Genomic DNA, 18,397 nt, shown 5'->3' with positions numbered 1-18,397 from the left:
AGTTTGTAGCAGAGGCCTTGACTCAACAGAAGCGGCGGGTAAAAAAGATTGGGTTTGCGATATAACGACCGATTCAACACTGTCAATTTGGCCACAGCGGAGGCGAGGAAGAATCCTTAGCTATCCGTAGCCACGGTACACGGGAACTAGAGGACTGTCTAGGAAAATACTACGGTTGGCGACCAGGAGCAGGTCTGTATTTTTAGTTTAGAAGCATGATGGGAGGGGTGTTAGGGAGTTTTGGCACCGCTTTTCTGGTGCGTGACGACTCCTTGCAATATATTTCGCATACTTACATAGTAAAGGGTACTCTTCTTCGCCCATTAATTTCTGTGTCATGTTGTCCCTGTCATTGAGTCTGCGTTCGAGTAGTGCCAGCGGCGTCGGTATTTATGATCCTATCTCCCGCAGATTAGAATCCATCTTTGGTCCTTGCTGATCGAATCATGGTAAGCTCTGTCGCGCGGTCAACTTTGCGTTCCGATATCAAAAATAACAACTGTTGACAGGCAACGGCAAATTGAATCATTCTCATGCACATCTGAATCACAGGAAGTAGTGTTGGACAGCCCCTCATTCTCCCTCATTTCGCCGGGATCGCACACTGGGACATCTAAATTTATCTAAAAATTCGCATGACCTCTTGGCTATCATTACGTGTCGCCAAGTCCAGCACGGATGGATTGCTATATAACGGGGCTCAAAATATCCGCAAAGTACAACGAGCTGGTCTCTTTCATCCCTTACGACGAACTTTGTTGACTCATTTGTTCATCGCACTATTCAAATCTTGCTAATTTCACCTAACACAACGTCATGACCTTCCCGTACATTGTCAGTATCTCTGCGTCTACGAGCTTACAGCCTGTTTGCTAACTTCGTTTGCTCTGATCCCAGCTTTCAGTGCTTTTCTGTGGCTTACAGCTTGCCTCTGCTCTACCAGCCAGTAAAAGAGCAGGATCCGCAGATATTAATCATGTCATTCAGCACACACACGAGGACTCGTACTACGTCAGAGGCAACCCATCAATATACGCAAGAGGAGCGTCAAGCTGTACCCCGCTAACGCTAGAGCAGGTAAAAGCACGTGAGCACATCAACAATGAAGACTCATAAAATTGTCTGATGTTGTAATGCTCTTGCAGTACCAGGGTGGTCTAAAATCCAACAATATGCCACGAATACGTATGGTGACGGCGGTGTGAATATTGTAGTTAACCCACCAGAGGTCTGCCAGCCCCAAAGTTTAGGATTGAATTTTGCTCAGTTTTTTAAAGTATCCCAACGCTCCCGCAACTGTCTGTTTGCAGGATGGACCGATACCAATCAAGTTGCAAGGTAAGAATCACATGCCGTCGGGGTGACATTGTGTGAAGTTAGTTCTTTTAATCAGGCCCGCCCAGCTGCACTACAAATAGTGGCGAGATTGGAGGCACGATCACCGGAACGACAGGCTCATATCAGTTGTCCTTTCAACAGGGGTATTCGAACAGTGCGACTTGGACCGTTACCCGTAGGTCACATTATTCGATTCTAGTTCAAGCCTTTGATAGATCACATCAATTACCGCAGAGGAAAGCTCTTTAGCAGTAGGCGTCACGGTCAGCGCCACGATTGGAATTCCTGAGGTCGCCGATGTATCAACGAGCATCAGCGCGACCACAACTTTGACCAATTCTCTTTCCAAAAGGTAGAGTATACCCCACTAATTCCGAAAAACATTATAACCGTAGTACCGCAGCTTCACGACGACTGTTGACAACCAACAGACGCAAACGATGAGCGTGAACACTGTGGACGGTAAACCATGTAAAGGAACCGTACGTCTATTTACTTTATCTGGTAGGAGAAGAGGTGACCGGGACACCGAATTTACTCTGCAGATGACAACAAAAACGTGTAATGCCCAAGGCACCGGATCTGCTCGCTACGTTGCAAGCGGCTACGTGTGGTTCAATTATGACGATGCGGTATTTACCAACTCTATCCTTCAAGTGTTTGAGCCGCTAACGGTTCTCATTAGCGACCGCCTAAAAGTGACCCGAATGGGGGAAAACATTTTAAATGTGGGCTTTGTATACGACGAGTTGAAGGGCAATTCTAATTTCAGTTATAGATGCCGTTGACATTGCGAGTGTGCTCACGAACATCGATGATCGGTCTTCCTCCATGACGTTTTCTGGGGCTATGCAAATAAGACAAATTTTAATGCCAAGTGCTCCTAGGGATTAGTGCTCGATTACTAGTGCTCGGGTACACCATTGTCGAGGGATTATAATGAATTCAATATAAATTACGTGCTCTTTTTATGACGCCCGACACCCTAAAAGCGATTGAACTAACTTAGAATCAAAGTTGAATGATTTCTGAAAGTCAGGCGACTTCAATTTACGTGCCACTAATATTTCATGAAGGGCGAGCAACATAGACAAGCGGCGGGTCCCTCAATACCACGACGTTTGCCCTCAGGATGGTGCCACTAGTACGCTACCCCTTGTCCGAGTCTGCAGGCCGCTACTAATTTCCACCTCTAACTTTCAAGTTATCTACCAACCCGATTTCTATAGGCCGTTGCACTATCTCCCCATGACATTCGGTAGTCGGTTGGTCTTCTTGCACGGTCTGTTTCCTCGCTAAACCGCTGCCAGAATCAGCTTCCAACATCACATCAGGTGGACCCGCCAGAGGTACAGATCCCACTGTGCCAAGAAGGTGCCTCCCATCTCTTCTCAGAAGCCTGGTCCTTTTTCTTCCCTCGTTAGTGTCTTTACTTTAACTCATCTTGCGATTGAGCATAGGGAAGAGTACATCGCTCCAATACCCGAATCGGACCGGCACGACATGATCCTAGTCTCTCCTAGACAGACTTCGATATGATGTGAAGTCGAACCTCGATAATATGAAACTTCGTCTAGGGTTTCATGTGTGACGGTCAACTTCTACTATAGAAAAGCAAGAGATAGACAAGATGTAAGTGAATACCTGACTAACTTCTCATGTTGAAATGATAACCAAAATGATAACAGACAACAACGGCATACGCCTTCAACTTGAAAAAAGTATTCCCCGAACTGACACTTTAAATCGTTCTGGATGAAGGCCACTCTTCGCGAGAGCCGGGGATAGCGAAGCTTCTTGTTGAGGTGAGGGATTTGTTCTGTGTTGCTTGCGTGACGTCGGTTGGGTTTCACTCAGGCGACAAACAAGTTTGCTGATTTGTGACTTGTGCTGATGAAACCATGTAAGGGACTACTGATTTGGTCGATGTGTATGATACCTTGTGCAATGAGATGTGTTTGAGTGCATGTTGGAGATGAAAGAGCAGCAATTTGAACGACAAGCCTTCTGCAGTGAGGTCCGATTTGTCCAGAAACCAGTGATCCGAGTGCATGTGATGTGATCTAAATTTGCTCAACACGTACACGCGGACACCTTGATAACCTGCGTCGTATTACATCCTCAGGCCTCAGCTTCGGCTCCGTTCGATGTGAAAAGCATTTTTTTAATGTGAAAACAGACGTGGCCATGAGTAACTTGTTCAGTTCGGGTGGCCTTGACGATTTGCTCCATTCTCGACTCGCTCAAGACAACCAGTCGCCCTTACGTCGCCTTTATGCCCAGTCGCCGTCACTCGCTTTCTTCGTAGCTGCTTCAGCCTACAACCTATTCCGTCACTCTTCATTTCCAGATAGACTTCTACCACCACCTACAGATAGCAACAAAGTGCGCGTCGTCTGCGTTTCAGACACTCACAACCATCTGCTACCCTACTCCTCCATTCCTGACGGGGACATTTTCATCCATGCTGGCGATCTCACCAACTCTGGCTCTGTAGATCAACTCCGGCTCACTCTTGATTGGATCCGTGGCCTTCCTCATGCGCACAAAGTGCTCATTGCAGGGAATCACGACACTGCATTGGCAGACAAGGCGCAACGTGAACAACTGAATTTCGCAGGGTTAATCTATTTACAAGACGAGGCGGTCGAACTCGTTATCAGAGGTCGAACGCTGCGTGTATTCGGCAGTCCATGGACGCCGCAGTATGGCAATTTTGCGTTCCAATACCCCCGAGGGGACGCCGCAACGGAGAAATGGACCTGCATTCCGATGGGTGTAGACGTTCTGGTCACACATGGTCCGCCGAAGAGCCACGTTGACAATAATGGGCTTGGGTGCGCGGCGTTGCTTGATGCGTTGTGGAAAACGCAGCCGTCGGCGGTGGTGTGTGGTCACATCCACAGTGGTCGGGGTTTGGAGACACTCAAGTGGGACGAGGGACAGAGGCTTTGGGAAAGCATCGTCAAAGCGAGGAAAGCTGGGTGGTTTGATGCTATCGCCCTTGTTTGCAAGTTGGGCTGGGCGTGGATACGAGGAATGAAACATCGGGCCAGGGAAACAACAATTCTGAATTGTGCTATCACCGGGGGAATGAGGGATCAGTTAGTGAGAAACGCAGTAGCATTGGATATCTGAAGTTGTACAAAAGTTTCTTATTTCTGCCACCTCTTTAATCTATTACTCCTGCCGTTCCGTACTTTGCATTATAAGTCGTCGCTAACCTACTAACAGAACCTTCTGACACGCTAACATTGAACTCCTTCGCCCACATCTGTAACTTTGCTTTCGTCACAGGCCCAGAGGTTTGTTTAACCAGCTCGTGCAGGTACGCCGCCGCATCGTCAATATCATACGCCTTTGCACCTGACTTTCCAGCTTTATCCAATTTAGCCACAAGGCAATATCTCCACGGTGCAGCTAAAACAGTAAGACCGGGTTTCTTGAAAATGATGATGTTGTCGTTCACGGCTTCCGTGAAGAGCGAGTTGATTCGATCGTTACCGATAAAGAGAGCGGTGTGGTTGTTCAGCCAGCCTTCGTTGATGCCTACGGATTTGACGGCTGCTTTAATCGCGTCGTTGAAGCCGGGAGGGAGCCTTTTATCTACGCCGAAAAAATCGACATCTGCCGTTGACGCGCGGGTTTCTGTGGAACGTGAGTTGCAGGATGAATTGAATGTTATCGCACCCCAACTTACTGAGGAGCACGGTGTTGATGGCCCCACCGACAGCAACGATAGTTACGGACTGCTTTCGCTTTGAAAGTTCCTTTGCGACTACTTCGAGAGCAGCGGTTATTTCTTTGGCTGTCAAATTCGGCTGCACCTCGTCTAAATGTGAAAGTTGAGCCTTTCGAAATTAATGCTTGAGCGTCCGTTCGGACTACACACCGGGGCGATGAAAGAGTTCGCGCAAGTTAGCTGTGTTACTTTTGTTGCCGCTGAAACAATTTCCCATATTTGATTCTGACGATGTTCGTTAGCACCAAATATTCATCGCGGCACTTGGAAGAGAACAAAATTTGTGCAGTTTATTTCACGAATCTTCAAGAAAAATGAACCAAGAAGTTTGACTCACCAAAGAAAAGCGTAGCTGGGTGGATGACGGTGCACGAGAGAGCGGTGGGGAAGAGGAAGGAAGGAAGGAAGGATAGGGAGGACTGCCCCAGATTATATTTGCATCTGGGAACTGCCGCAGATGTTGGATATCATGATTCATGACATAAAGTAGAAGACGTCTGGTCTCCACTGTTTGCATCTGACCTGGAGACTCGGAGGGTGTACCCAGAACGCGCCAAATTGGGATATAGCGCTCCTGGAAGAAGAGAATATCGCCATAGTCATTGCATCGCCATCGCCATGTCCACAGCATTAGAAAGCGGGGCAGAAGTCCAATACGCTGGTGTCCACGAACTTCCAGACACGCGTCATCTCATTTGGGTGATAAATCAACTTGTCTGCCAGTGCGGTGTCGTGGTTTCTCTATGAACAACTGTATCGAATGAGGTAGTAATGGGACTATCCTGGAACTCATCGACGTCGGAGCCGGATGAAGTGAGGCACCCTGCGTGGATGAACAGGGCTCTATCGAAAGACAGATTACGGCTGATTACATACATTTTACGGGAGGATGTCTGTGTGTCGGAATTTGAAAACGAATGGCGATACACAGTCTCCCTTGTTATGTTCAACAATACAAGTGACTGGGAAATTCATGGCGGTAGCTACTACAACGTAAGTGGAGATGCTAGTATTTCACTTGGAGGTGGCGAACGAGGTGCGTCACTAGCACCTGCCAGTGATCGTCTTTATCTTCACCGAAACTCATAGGATTTCAGCTGCTGGCCAAATCCATTGTTGCAAGCGCGTTTCATGATTCGCAGGAGCGCTTTCCTCCTCCGAAATGCCACCCCGATACTCGTAAGAGTATCTTGAACAAATTAATGGCATTGATTACATCGGACGCGTCGCCACCCATTCTCTGGCTTTATGGCCCTGCCGGAGCTGGGAAGTCTGCAATTGCTCAATCTATTGCAGAAAGATGCGAACAGGAGAACCCTAAAAGACTGGCGTCCAGTTTCTTCTTTTCTCGGAGAACGTCCGATCGAAATTCTGAAAAACATTTGGTGGCTACCATCTCGTACCAGCTCGCAGTAAACCTTCCCGAAACCAAGCCAATCATCGAGGAAATAGTCGAAAATGATCCATTAGTATTCTCGCGTTCCGTCAAAGTACAATTGCAAAACCTTGTGGTCGAGCCGCTCCGACGAGTTTCAAACGAGTATAGTCCTCAAAGGTTCATTATTATTGACGGGTTGGATGAGTGCATTGGTGATGGCAACCAATGTAGCATTCTCTATGCCATCTGCGAAGCGGTCAGCGGGCAGAGGCTCCCCATTTGTTTCCTCATCGCCAGCCGTCCAGAGCCCCATATCCGAAACTTCTTCAACAACACCTCGTTGAAATTATATCGACATATCCCACTTACTCAAAATCTTGAATCCCATCGTGATGTGTCGATCTTTCTTCAGAAAGAGTTTGAACGGATTCGCAAGGATCGGGGCCTCTCCACAACATGGCCATCTTACCGCGACATCCAGACTCTTGAGGAGAAGGCTTCAAGGCATTTCATATATCCGTCAATAGTGATAAAGTTCATTGATGACCCTCGACATTACCCTCCTAGCAGGCTCAAAATTGTTCTCGGTATTGGCTCCCCTTCCAATCAGTTACCCTTTGCAGACCTTGACTCGCTTTATCAAGAGATTCTGAAATCGACACGTGATCCGAAGGGTACCTTGCGCATCATAGGGCTGCTACTGTTCATGACAAGGGAACGTGGTGATATGCCTCTAATTCAGCACCTATTGGGCCTTGAACGTGGAAATCTTGAGTCTTTGCTGTATGACGTCCATTCAATCATTGATGTTGATATAAAAAGACATTCTATTCAAATAGTACATGCATCACTAATTGACTTTTTTGTGGACCACTCACGATCAGGGGACTACTTTCTGGACTCGAAGGATGTGCATGCTGACATCGCACAAATGTGCTTTCGGGTCCTGTTTCCTGATGCTGTCGTTGATGGTGCCCACCAATGTGAGCTCTTTTCTGTATATTCTCATGACACTGATTCTCAATGTACATCTGAAGCGAGCCAATATGCCAGCCAATACGCCTTGAACTTTTGGTATCACCATCTTCAGAACGCTGCACCTACCCAAGAACTTCTAAATTTTTTAAATAAGTGTGCAAGTGAAGAAGCGGCCCTGGATTATACGGATAAATTGAAGCGCAACATGCGACATTGGCTGGGCAAGTTAAATGTTCAGGCCCTCATATTGTCATGGTTGAAGAAAAATGTGAAGCTGCCTTTCTGTGCTATGTTGTTTTGGCATTGTGAACTCACCTTCTTGACTAGGACATCCAAAACACTTGCTTAGAACTCTATCTCCACTATCGCACCCTCTTTGACTGTGAAATTGCTTCCATAGTGAATCAAAGTCCTTCACCTGAACGTCTTATCATGTGGATTGCGATGCTCCCTGAAATATCCGCATATCCCGCCGTATATCCCATGACCCAGGCTTTGGCTACGGTATTCGAGATGCCCGCTGAAGACGGTGAGCCCAACTCAATTATTCCGCTACGTGATTGTCTTGTCAGTCTTTTTGAAGCTGGCATGGGAAGCCATCCCCATCTTTTTGGAGAATTTTTTTCCGACTCAATCCGCTCTAGAAAATGTTTCATTGGGTGTGATGTACACACCAAAATTACATTGCTCTTGTTGAGGCACATCGATAAATGTATCTCGGAGCCTGTGTTGGATGATGGCCTACCGGATGCTGCTGCATGGCATTGGGAATCTCTCCGTCAACACCTGCACAGTTTGAAATGGTGGCGGCACTGGTCCTTCCACCTCTCACAATCCTCGCCTTCCTCGGATGAACTAGGAAAGTTCCTTCAAAGATTTTCGTCAAACTCATTTCGACCTGTGATGGAAGTCCATGACGGTGTTGATTTTGGACATTTTCATGGTCATCTCTCAACCCATGATATGCAGAAGTCTGTTACACATTACCTCCTGGTGTGTCCTACATTGTTACTTGATCATCTTGACTCAGTCCGACTGCTCCATTAGCGAAATGCACAATATTGTGAGGACAACATACTCTCCTCAAAGGATACTTGTGTATCGGTCAAGTCGCATAGTTGGTTCAATATGTCAACCATTTTCGAATTATTGTCTTTCAGGTCAGTCCATCATGATGCTTTATGCATGGATAGTAACCACTACATTTCCAGGTCATGGTCGAGATTGCGTAAGGCGGAATAACCGCCTCATCTCCCTAGGTTTACCACGAGACGCTCCAGCCATAGTTGCGGAATGGGACGAGCTCGAAGCTAGGCCTGTCCTGGAAAAGATATTAACCTGGGCTGAACAGACAGAGAGGCTTGATCATGTGCTTGACCTCCCCAATGCAACAGGCGAACTATTAGCAGCGGATGAGCAAGACGATGACTGCGCCCTGGGTCTTTGTGTGAATTTTCTGTTTACTGAATCCGTCCTGGATACCTTTGCTTTTATGCACATGAATAGGACTTACACCGAAGTCAAAATTTGCGCAGAAAAAGATTTCTGCAAGAAACGGGTATATCTGATTAAGCGTACTACATACCTAATATCTATGAAGGTCCATGGGTTTTGCCTGGAGAGTTGGAAAACATTCTAAATCGCTCACTCCCCTCCATCCGCACCCCCAGCATCACCTCCAGCATCACCACCATCTGCATCTCCGTCGGCATGTGCATCTCCGCCCACAGCCGTGGCATGTGAGGGATCAACGTCGTGTCCGGGTTCCCAACCCAAACTACCGCCAATGACGGTTGTAGACTCGAGAACATAATTGACGACAGGCGGGGCGTCAAAGGTCGATTTCTCATGGGAGGGTTCATCGACAACCTCTGTCCAGTCGTCGTCCACAGCATTGGGAGACGTGTCTTCGACCTTCTTTTCCTCCTCGATAGGCAACAAGGCGGTGGCAATCAGGACGGGGTCAGAGACAAGCTGCTTCTCCAACCCATCAGCTTGATCTGCAGCCGGGTCCTTCTCGTCAACCAAAGCAACTTGCTTGTACTCCCATTCGCTAATCCCCACCTTTGCACCAAGCTCCTCCCATCTCGTTCTCCACCTCCCTGTGCGCTCCTCACACATCCCCACAAGCTCGTTCCAATACTTCTCGTGGACGTACTCGAAATCCCTATCCCCGCCCCACCACTCGCTCATGACCATATCCTTGACGAATAGCCCATCTTTGATGATGTCTGGGTTAAATTTGACTTTTTCTCGTGTAATTGGGTCGACGAAGGGCATTATTATCTTGAAGAAGGCATTGACAAGGAAAGGAACGTTGATTACCAGTGCTAGGCCCAGGCGCTCGGGGTAGTGCTCCTGCAGAATGTTGAGCACCGTTCGGGCGGTGCTCAGTGAGGGATTTTTTGCTTTATCGGCGAAGTTTATCAAGAGGGCGAGGGTTCTGTAGGAGAAAAATTGGGTTGGTGTATGTGAAGGGATTGGAAAGGGAAAGAGACTGACTCTACACCGGGTTCCATGAGGTCAACGCCTCGTTCTAGCATCCAGACTGCGAATTGGATTTGGCGAGTTGGCTCAGTGGTGTTTTGGCGGCTGGGCACCATGTAAAAGGCGGGTTTGCCCTTGACGTCGTAGCCGAATAGAATCTCTTTCCCTGTGACTGCCTGTTTTGAATATGAAATGTGAGCTTGAGTGAACACCTGTGAGAACTTGGTAGGCGTCACACACCTCAGGCTCGACGTGGGCAGCGTTGACGGTATCGTAAAGACCGTATTCACGTCTCCATTTCAGTGTTGCTTCTAGTCTAGTTATCGCAGGTTGTACTTTCCATTTCGTGGCGCGTAAATAACTACTTGCGAGTTAGTACTCGCGAGCGTGGCTGGACGAGGAGCAAGTATATATACCGTAATAGGCACTCGCGAGAAAGCCAGAACTTCTCAGCTGGCGTCAACTCTCCGTTCTCATCCACGTTTGGGAGGACGTAGGAGCCGGCAGAGAAATGCTCTAGCACGGTGTCGTACATCGCCTGCTCAGCGTCTGATACGGTCGCCCTAGGGTCTTCCTGAAAAATGGGAATGGGGACGACGGGGGTATAGACCTTTTCCTTCTCTGAAGACATGGTGAAGTTGGGTGTGGGTTGGTGGGGAGAGAGAAAGAGAAGTGAAATGCTGGCACTTCGTGTGTATATGACCCTGAAGCCGAATTAAAGTCCATAATGCCAATAAATTTGTGATCGGCGGGGGTACCCAAAAGGAAATTCAATTATCATGCAACTCACATGGCAAGTTCGACGCTTCAAGCTCTTGCCACCATCGTTCTCCCATTCTTATTGTCATCGTCGTCGTTACACATCGGCAAACCCTCTTAGACTGTCAGCTATGTATCCCCCCATAGAACCCTTCGCCCACGGCAACCTCAAGGTCTCTGATAAACACAATCTCTAGTGAGACGCCAGCCTCTGGGCTGAAATACCTCACTAATCGCCACCAGCTACGAAATCTCTGGAAATAAAGAAGGAACTCCAGGTATGCTAGTGCTTTATGTCTTGGGATCAAACCTTTACGCTCCCTTAAATCTAGTCGTCTTCTTGCACGGTCTGTCTCGCTGAGTCGCTGCCAGAACGAGCTTGCAACATTACGATCAGGTGGTCCCGGAGGAGGTACAGATCCCACTGATCGTGGGTTCTTCAACCCAGAAAAATACAAGGTGAACAAAGGCACTATCATCATTACTCCAGCGATTGACAACTCCATGACCAGATCATTCTCTTCGACCAACGGGGCTCAGGCAAATCAACCCCGTGAGTTCCATTCCTTATTTTAATCTCGCGTTTATCAACGACCAGTTTATTGCTAGGAGCGCCTCTTTGGAAGAGAACACAACCTGGGACCTTGTCAAGGACATCGAGAAACTCCGGATACAACTCGGCGTTGAGAAATGGCACGTCTTTGGGGGATCTTGGGTGCGCATAAATCTCCTGAATATGTCATCCCCTCGTTATGGTTCTGATCTTTCATTTTTGTAGGGCTCGACCCTCTCCCTGGCTTACGCTCAGGAATGCCTGCCTATTCTCTTCCAACGTTACTGACTGACAAAGTTTCATTAGGGACACCCAGACCGCGTGAAGAGTCTCGTTCTCCGGTCAGTCCTTTCAATGTCGCTCGAGGCTAACATTCAACCCTTACAACATATCAGTGGGATATTCACCCTGCGTAAAAGCGAACTCAAATTCTTCTACCAAGAAGGCGCCTCCCATCTCTTTCCAGAAGCCTGGTCCGTTTTCTTCGTGCGTTTACTCCAGCTCACCTCGGAATTAAACATAGGGAAGAGTACATCGCTCCAATACCCGAATCGGATCGACACGATATGATCCTGGCTTACCACTCCCAGTTGAACTCTATCGATGAGACCATAAGGAACAGGGCTGCAAAGGCTTGGTCCAAGTGGGAGTAAGTCGTGGTGTTCGCTCTTTTTGGGAGTCTTTGCTTAATCCACACAGAATGGTTACGTCGAAACTACACGTAGACCCCGAAAACATTGAGCGTGCCTCGGATGACAAGTTTGCCACGTAAGCTGCTTTCTCTGGACACATTCGGTTTCTGAAAAGTTGGTCAATGTTCTTTTCTCAGCGCATTTGCGCGGATTGAGAACCATTATTTTATCAACGACGTGCGTGATTCCTGATTCTCACACAATAGATACATAAATTGAAAGGATTTTCGTCTAGGGTTTCATGCGTGAAGGCCAACTTCTTGAAAAGCAAGAAATAGACAAGATGTAAGTGAATACCTGACTCCGCCCTTCCTTCCGCTGAATCATTTCAAAATCGCAGTCGACACATCCCCACCATTGTTGTTCAAGGTCGATACGATGTCGTCTGTCCTGTACGTGGTTGCCCATCAACCTCCCTCGTCTTGCTTCTCATGTTGAAACGATTACAGACAACAACGGCATACGCCTTGAAAAAAGTATTCCCCGAACTGACACTTCAGATCGTTCCGGATGCAGGCCACTCTTCGCGTGAGCCGGGGATAGCAAAGCTTCTTGTTGAGGTGAGGGATTTGTTCTGTGTTGCTTGATATTTCGGGGTTGCTGATATTGGTTGGGTTTCAGGCGACGAACAAGTTTGCTGATTTGTGATTTGTGATGTGTGGGGGAAATGAAACCATGTAAGGGATTGCTGATTTGGTCAATGTGTATGATACCTTGTGCAATGAGATGTATTTGAGTACATGTTGAAGATGCAAGAGCAGCAATAATATTATAAAGACAAGCCTTCTGCAGTGAGGTCCGATTTGTCCGGAAACCAGGTTCTTTCGGTCGGCCTCTTGCCACCCTGATCCTGAACAGTGATCATATTCCCGCGCCTATCTCCCTCACCCCCTCGTCTACTGCAATGATGGAAAGGCTCCTTTACACCTCAATTTTATCTCTGTCAATCTATCTCATGGCTATAGAAAGGATTCGTTGGTTGTCAATAACCACTACTTGTTGGCCAGCCCAAAGCAAAATGCCAACAAGATGTAGGCACCAACGAGACTGTTCATTTACCAGGAACACGCCAAGTCGAAATCCTTGAAGCCCTTCCCCTTTCAAGTTGTCCCCTACCACAATGGTTTTCCGTTTACTGCAACCCTAAAACACAATTTACAACAACTGGGACGCGCTTTCAGACAACCGTTTACTAGATGACGAGTACTATGAGGAGGACTCGGCCCAACCAACAATGTTTCTGCTCTATGGTAGCTGTAGTGAGATATGCATGCTTACTCTTCCGTGGCGTGTTACCTCGGCTTTCCGACGTATTCGTGCCCGCCGAGTCCCAGGGAAGAAAAAATCTGTACCTGCAGGTCGAAGATTGCAGCCCCCTTGCCCTCGATTTTTCTTTTATGACCAGATGGTTCTGGACCGCGGAGTGCAGACCCCGCCGAACTAGCTGTCGACTTGCGTTTCTTTGCCCAAGAGCTCCGTTCAGCGCGAGCCAATCGTGGCACTATGCTAAAGGCATTTGTATGCTATTCTCCAGATTCAATGCCCAGGGGCCAGCATCGACGTTCATTTTACCCTGGGCGACATCTCTATCCCCGCGAAATCTCATAACACGTCTTATTTTCCGTCAAGCGTTCCTTTATTCCAGCAACCCCTTTGCGTACCTGGTGCGGCCACCGCTTTCCCAATGCTAACATTGGCAAGTTGGCCTCGAAAGGAATATTGTGACAGCGGATCCTAGGGGTAACTGCTCATCCCCTGAAGAGGGACCGACCTGGCGGGGTCGTTGCAGCTCCTTTTTTCGGTTCAAAGTCGTCTTCAATAAGTTACAGGCGATGTCGTTCTTCCGGTTTGAAAGGGCAGGCACAGTGCTTGAGGGTCGATCTATCACATTCCGGGTCAAGTTGGCGATAGGCAAGAGGTATAAAGGTAGAATGTTTCCACTGAGTCCAACAACGCACCATCTTACACGTTCTTTGCTTGACAGGATAAACTCGCTCTCATACCGCATATTCTATCATGTCTGCTTCCGACGATGAGTCTCCTTCCTCTCCAGTCGCGGCCGCTGCTACCCCTTCGAATGCCATCCCCGCTTCCGCAGCCGCGACCGGCGACTTTATGAAGGCGGTTCAGCAGCAACTACTGCAACTTTTCAATCCGACCTCTGGGCAGACCTTCGCGGTCCAGTTTCCGGGGCGATTTCTCCAGGAGGATCTGTATGCCTGGGACACCGAAAAGGCCGGAATTTATGGCCAATTCAGCAAGCCGGTCGTCGTCAACGAGAGCGAGTTTCGACTCGTCGACCAGCTCTACGATGTCGGGCAGGTCGTTGGTGCCCCGAATGGGTCAAATCTTTCCATCATTTATCAGGAGATTCTAAACAACTTGGTTCCCGGGTTTGACAGCTCCCAGGCGAACTTGGCAAAGCAGCAGGACAAGATTCGCCAGTGGCTTTTGAAGGACGTTCCTGCTGCTCCTTGGATCAAGGACCTTATCGAGGAGCGGCACCAGCGCGCCGGGACGTCGTCGACTCCCGATGCCTCCAATGGCTCATTTGCTGTTGCGAATAAGCTCACAGAAGACGGAAAAGTTAATCGTATGGAACTTGCGGAGGCTCTCATGGAGGAGTATCTGACGGCGAAAAGCGCCTAGGAGCTCGAACGCGACAAAATGATCAGGGACGCTCAGCCGGAAAAGAACGCTAAGCCGGAAAGTATGGATGATCTTACACAGACGCTTGCGCATATCACAGCCGTTCGTGAGGCTCAACTGTCTGCAAAATACGCTGATGCTGTTGTGCTTGGCTACTCTCATACCATCCGCCAATATCTCGGCTACATGGATATTACAAGTCCAGCCGAAATGTTGCAAAACGCCAAAGATTCTTTCCGCGAGTCTTCTTCTAGCTCTCTCGATGGCAGCATGAACGTGTATCCAGTACAAATGACCCCTGTTGATTGGTTCCAAGGCCTCTCCACCTCTTTCTCTTTGGAAGATCTTACCCCAAATATCGACATGATTCAGATGGAGATCGATGGGAAGTCGAAGCAAATCGATGCTTTGCAGACTCGTTTGGCTTTTTTGCAGGGTACGCCGACGGCCGACCTCCAAGAGTTGAAGCAGAAGCTTGACAATGCGCAGAGTACCAATGCGCAAGCACAAGCCGACCTCTCAACCACCTTTAATGCTAACGTTGTTTCCGCTGCACTCACATGTGTTAGCCCTACCGGCGATTTCCTCATGACCGAGTTTACGACCGCAGCAAAGTCGCTGAACATTGTACCGAGTCTCTACACTGGTATTGAGGGCGCGATGCAGAAGGTCGGAGGCGCTCAAGTTGCCGTCGTAAATGCAAGTCGTGCCTATACGACGCTACTCTCGGAGGTTACCGCAGCTGAAGCCTCAGACAGCACTCTCGAACAGAAGGAGCTTACTATGCAGATTACTTCGCTGCAGAGCGATGTCACAGAACTCACTACGCGCATTAAATTTCTGCGCTTCGATGCCTCTGGCGCTCTTAAAACACCCAAGGACCCCACGACTGTTAAAACGGCAGACGTTCCGATCTTGCCTCCCATTTCCGGATCAGGTGGCAGTCGATGGCAGGATATCACCATTAACTACCAAACGTCGAACATGTTTTCGACAACGAACTCATCTTCGACCGCTTATTCGCCGAGTTCGGGACTGTCCTTCTTCTTCGGCGGATCTTCTTCTTCTTCGTCAAAGTCAAGCGCGGACAGTTCAAGCCATCTCAAGCAGACGGATTTCACTATGGAAGTTGGTTTTCGTGCCACGATGGTCACCGTCGATCGAAGCGGATGGTTCCAGCCCCAAATTTTCAAGCAATCAACTGGATTCTATCATATCGATCCACAAGTTTCATGGAGCAAGTGGCCTGAATCGATTAAAGGAGCTTCTGGCCTTCAAAATGCAACTGCCGATGTTTGGGATGCCATGAACAAGTATTTGATGCCAGCCTTTCCAATCGGCTATGTTATCTGCAAGGTCAGTCGCTAGGCAACGTTGCTGAAATTGGTTTCCTTACGCACCTGCATTTCAGGATATCACCATCAAGGTATCATTGGATTCGACGACACAGGACTCTGATAGCTCGGTTTTCCAATCTCAAACCTCATCGTCTAGTGGAATCCTTTTGTGGTCGACTTCTAGTTCGAGCAGCACCCGCTCGTCCCACCAGGGTGTCTTTACGCAAACAACCTCAGATGGATTGGTTATTCGTATCCCTGGCCCTCAGGTAAATTTATGAAACTGCCATTTATTGGATTCCCTCTAACCGTCTTTTTCGAACAGATCATAGGCTATATGTTTGAAATCATGCCCAATGATCTGACCACCCAGCTCCCTGAAACCATCCCTGACGGTTTCTTCATCCCTGATGACGACTGATGACGACTACGACTCGACCTTCAAACAGGGACCAACTGCAGTGGCAGTAGCACCGAGCAACGTCGCTCAAGTAGTGGAGACACCTAAGCCTGCTGCGGCTAGCACGCTGCCGCGACCCAAAGGAAGGACCTAAGGCTACCTACCGCTTGTCGCTCGTTATTTTCCGTCTTGTACATGACGTGTTCGTGCTATCTCTTGTGTCCTTACTTTCTCTAGTATTTGACCACCTTTCCTGCGGCCTTCGAGTCTCCTGTTTACAGTTTTGCTAAAAACTGTCTCGCTTGTCACACCTGTTGAATACATGTTATGCAGATTTGTCGGGTTAAAGTTGGTTGAGAATTACACAAGGCCAATAAGCTCGTCTCGCACCTCGTTTCTCCCACCCCCACAAAGATTGGTCCATGCATTAAGTACAACCAGTGCACATGTCGCCAGTGGCGTTTTGAATCTGGAAGGCTTGTTGAACTTTTGATTTATTCAGACTTTCCCTTCATTAAAAAGTCGGGTATGGTGTAACGGCTAACATTGCCGCCTCTCATAATAGTACCATATCAGTTGCGGTCGCGGCAGCTCGGGGTTCGATTCCCCGTACCCGAATTCTTCTATTCGTTGTACCTTTTTTAAATAAAACTAATACAACTACCAACTGTCTGTACAATGTTCATTTGAAAACAGATAACTCCTCCTCTCCAACTCTGACAATTGATAACCAGTATGTATTTTTCCCACGAATACCTCTCCACCAAAACGTTGTCGAAACGCGTCGTGTCTATTGAGGTCACCACACACATACTTTGGGGCGAACTATCGATAAATGTGCCCCTAGGCCTGTACCACGCGCAACCAGCCAGCCAACAAAGCCTTCCCAGACTGGGTTCTGCCTTTGTATGATGCCATCGTTTGATCATCACGCACGGGTGGGTTCATCGTAGTGTTATGTGCAGGCTCCACTTTGCGTACTTTCTGGAACTTCCTTTGACTCAAACGATGACGACGGCTTGGGAGGCGTCGTCTTGAACAACGCTTGCATTAAGAATGCCATCCTTCGGCGTAGTCTCGGGTAGTCTCGTATCTTGACCCGGTAAGTATTTGGGGCTTACCATCGGGCTCCCGTGCTAGTCCTTACCAGCTACATTCAAGTTGATGTTGTTCTACCCATTGCTCAATTGTTGGTACCGCCTCACCAATCTATGGACGGGTGAAGCATTGTCCTTGGATGTCGTAAACGACAACGGTACACACTCGTCTGGTATATTGCAGATGTCAGCCACGGGGTCCTACTCTGGGCAGTACTGGCGCTTCCAGCCCTTCCCGGCGGGATCTACGACCACGTATGCGCTTAGCACCTGGTTCCTTGGAGAAGGGATGCGTTTGGATGTGTATGGCGATATTAAGACTGAGCCGCGCTTGGCGCTTGCTGGGCAATATTCGGGGCAGGTTTGGACGATGACTTCGTGGGGCGATGGGACGTATATGTTTACGAATAAATATTCGGGGAGCGGCTTGCACTTGGATGTGTATAGCGATACTGAGCGGCCGTTCTTGGAGGGTGGAGATCACATTGGCCAACACTGGCGTATTACGCCTATCACGCCTATCGTCGGCGGGTAAACGAAGTTGTACTGGCTGGCTAGGTACGTATATCATCCTTTGATTATGATTGTCTTTTATCTGACGAAATATTGTCATGACAGGTTGTGGCATGCACTGATTTGAAGGCGAAAGTTCTTGTAGAGCACTAATTAGTAATAATGGTCAAACGAAACTAGAAAGCGTATTTCCTTTATGATGAATGAATTCGCTGCGGTCAACCCTAGAAACTTTTTCTCCCGGAGCAATGTTTTGTGTTTCTCATAGTCCTGCACAAACAAATCACTTGCAAATCACCATCAAATCACCGATGAATACCTGATATCATCGTTAAATTTTTGTGGCTGCAAACAATGAATCTTTTCATGCGAGCTTGGTGGCCCACTGTGCATGGTGGCCCGTGTTGTTTGACGGACAATGCACGTGAACACAAATAGACATCAACATCGCGTTGTTTGGCTCGTGTCTGTTGC

The 18,397-nt window shown here is 48.2% G+C and overlaps 8 protein-coding genes across 8 annotated transcripts; 5 read left to right on the top strand and 3 right to left on the bottom strand.

Moving 5' to 3' along the window:
• Positions 1-778: 778 nt before the first annotated feature.
• On the top strand, positions 779-2,306 carry LACBIDRAFT_317986 (uncharacterized protein). The gene is made up of 9 exons (XM_001879402.1): positions 779-834; positions 898-1,087; positions 1,146-1,228; positions 1,278-1,338; positions 1,394-1,513; positions 1,573-1,690; positions 1,742-1,970; positions 2,024-2,066; positions 2,117-2,306. Exons 1-9 carry the CDS (start codon positions 817-819, stop codon positions 2,230-2,232), a joined length of 978 nt encoding a protein of 325 aa, XP_001879437.1. The 5' UTR covers positions 779-816; the 3' UTR covers positions 2,233-2,306.
• Positions 2,307-2,393: 87 nt separating this feature from the next.
• On the bottom strand, positions 2,394-3,179 carry LACBIDRAFT_317985 (uncharacterized protein). Its single transcript, XM_001879157.1, has 3 exons — positions 2,992-3,179; positions 2,809-2,911; positions 2,394-2,749 (listed from the first exon to the last, which is right to left on the bottom strand). Exons 1-3 carry the CDS (start codon positions 2,996-2,998, stop codon positions 2,518-2,520), a joined length of 342 nt encoding a protein of 113 aa, XP_001879192.1. The 5' UTR covers positions 2,999-3,179; the 3' UTR covers positions 2,394-2,517.
• A 247-nt stretch (positions 3,180-3,426) lies between these two features.
• Positions 3,427-4,476, top strand: LACBIDRAFT_184113 (uncharacterized protein; the record flags this gene model as incomplete). The annotated part of the gene is made up of 1 exon (XM_001879401.1): positions 3,427-4,476. Exon 1 carries the CDS (start codon positions 3,526-3,528, stop codon positions 4,474-4,476), a length of 951 nt encoding a protein of 316 aa, XP_001879436.1. The 5' UTR covers positions 3,427-3,525.
• A 42-nt stretch (positions 4,477-4,518) lies between these two features.
• On the bottom strand, positions 4,519-5,297 carry LACBIDRAFT_325621 (uncharacterized protein; the record flags this gene model as incomplete). The annotated part of the gene is made up of 4 exons (XM_001879156.1): positions 4,519-4,537; positions 4,563-4,986; positions 5,039-5,170; positions 5,231-5,297. The coding sequence occupies 4 exons, from the start codon at positions 5,295-5,297 to the stop codon at positions 4,519-4,521; spliced, it is 642 nt and encodes a 213-aa protein (XP_001879191.1).
• Positions 5,298-9,482: 4,185 nt separating this feature from the next.
• LACBIDRAFT_152940 (uncharacterized protein) lies at positions 9,483-10,467 on the bottom strand (the record flags this gene model as incomplete). The annotated part of the gene is made up of 4 exons (XM_001879155.1): positions 9,483-9,879; positions 9,939-10,095; positions 10,160-10,284; positions 10,340-10,467. Coding segments are annotated over 4 exons (807 nt in total), but the record flags the coding sequence as incomplete, so codon positions are not given.
• A 268-nt stretch (positions 10,468-10,735) lies between these two features.
• LACBIDRAFT_184269 (prolyl aminopeptidase) lies at positions 10,736-12,665 on the top strand. The gene is made up of 15 exons (XM_001879400.1): positions 10,736-10,878; positions 10,926-10,960; positions 11,015-11,031; positions 11,088-11,141; positions 11,195-11,235; positions 11,292-11,397; positions 11,542-11,576; positions 11,631-11,708; positions 11,759-11,884; positions 11,935-12,003; positions 12,065-12,104; positions 12,163-12,212; positions 12,268-12,319; positions 12,377-12,487; positions 12,549-12,665. Exons 1-15 carry the CDS (start codon positions 10,814-10,816, stop codon positions 12,573-12,575), a joined length of 906 nt encoding a protein of 301 aa, XP_001879435.1. The 5' UTR covers positions 10,736-10,813; the 3' UTR covers positions 12,576-12,665.
• Positions 12,666-13,943: 1,278 nt separating this feature from the next.
• Positions 13,944-16,334, top strand: LACBIDRAFT_325617 (uncharacterized protein; the record flags this gene model as incomplete). The annotated part of the gene is made up of 4 exons (XM_001879399.1): positions 13,944-14,551; positions 14,603-15,932; positions 15,988-16,182; positions 16,239-16,334. 4 exons carry the CDS (start codon positions 13,944-13,946, stop codon positions 16,332-16,334), a joined length of 2,229 nt encoding a protein of 742 aa, XP_001879434.1.
• Positions 16,335-17,477: 1,143 nt separating this feature from the next.
• LACBIDRAFT_317979 (uncharacterized protein) lies at positions 17,478-17,945 on the top strand (the record flags this gene model as incomplete). The annotated part of the gene is made up of 1 exon (XM_001879398.1): positions 17,478-17,945. One exon carries the CDS (start codon positions 17,478-17,480, stop codon positions 17,943-17,945), a length of 468 nt encoding a protein of 155 aa, XP_001879433.1.
• Positions 17,946-18,397: the final 452 nt, after the last annotated feature.

The sequence above is a fragment of the Laccaria bicolor genome, genomic scaffold, assembly GCF_000143565.1.
Source record: "Laccaria bicolor S238N-H82 LACBIscaffold_8 genomic scaffold, whole genome shotgun sequence".
Classification (NCBI taxonomy): domain Eukaryota; kingdom Fungi; phylum Basidiomycota; class Agaricomycetes; order Agaricales; family Hydnangiaceae; genus Laccaria; species Laccaria bicolor.
Note: the sequence above shows the minus strand (reverse complement) of the source record. Positions and strands in the feature narration are given on the sequence as shown.

What these genes read in the sequence shown, in the direction of transcription:
- LACBIDRAFT_184269 (XM_001879400.1), top strand. Translation starts at nt 10,814, where the DNA reads ATGTATCCCCCCATAGAACCCTTCGCCCACGGCAACCTCAAGGTCTCT. An exon ending in AAGCAAGAAATAGACAAGAT is followed by an intron (nt 12,213 to 12,267) that starts GTAAGTGAATAC and finishes TCAAAATCGCAG; the next exon opens with TCGACACATCCCCACCATTG. An exon ending in GATACGATGTCGTCTGTCCT is followed by an intron (nt 12,320 to 12,376) that starts GTACGTGGTTGC and finishes AAACGATTACAG; the next exon opens with ACAACAACGGCATACGCCTT.
- LACBIDRAFT_317986 (XM_001879402.1), top strand. An exon ending in TTGTAGTTAACCCACCAGAG is followed by an intron (nt 1,229 to 1,277) that starts GTCTGCCAGCCC and finishes AGTTTTTTAAAG; the next exon opens with TATCCCAACGCTCCCGCAAC. An exon ending in ACCAATTCTCTTTCCAAAAG is followed by an intron (nt 1,691 to 1,741) that starts GTAGAGTATACC and finishes GTAGTACCGCAG; the next exon opens with CTTCACGACGACTGTTGACA.
- LACBIDRAFT_317985 (XM_001879157.1), bottom strand. An exon ending in GATTCGGGTATTGGAGCGAT is followed by an intron (nt 2,750 to 2,808) that starts GTACTCTTCCCT and finishes TAACGAGGGAAG; the next exon opens with AAAAAGGACCAGGCTTCTGA.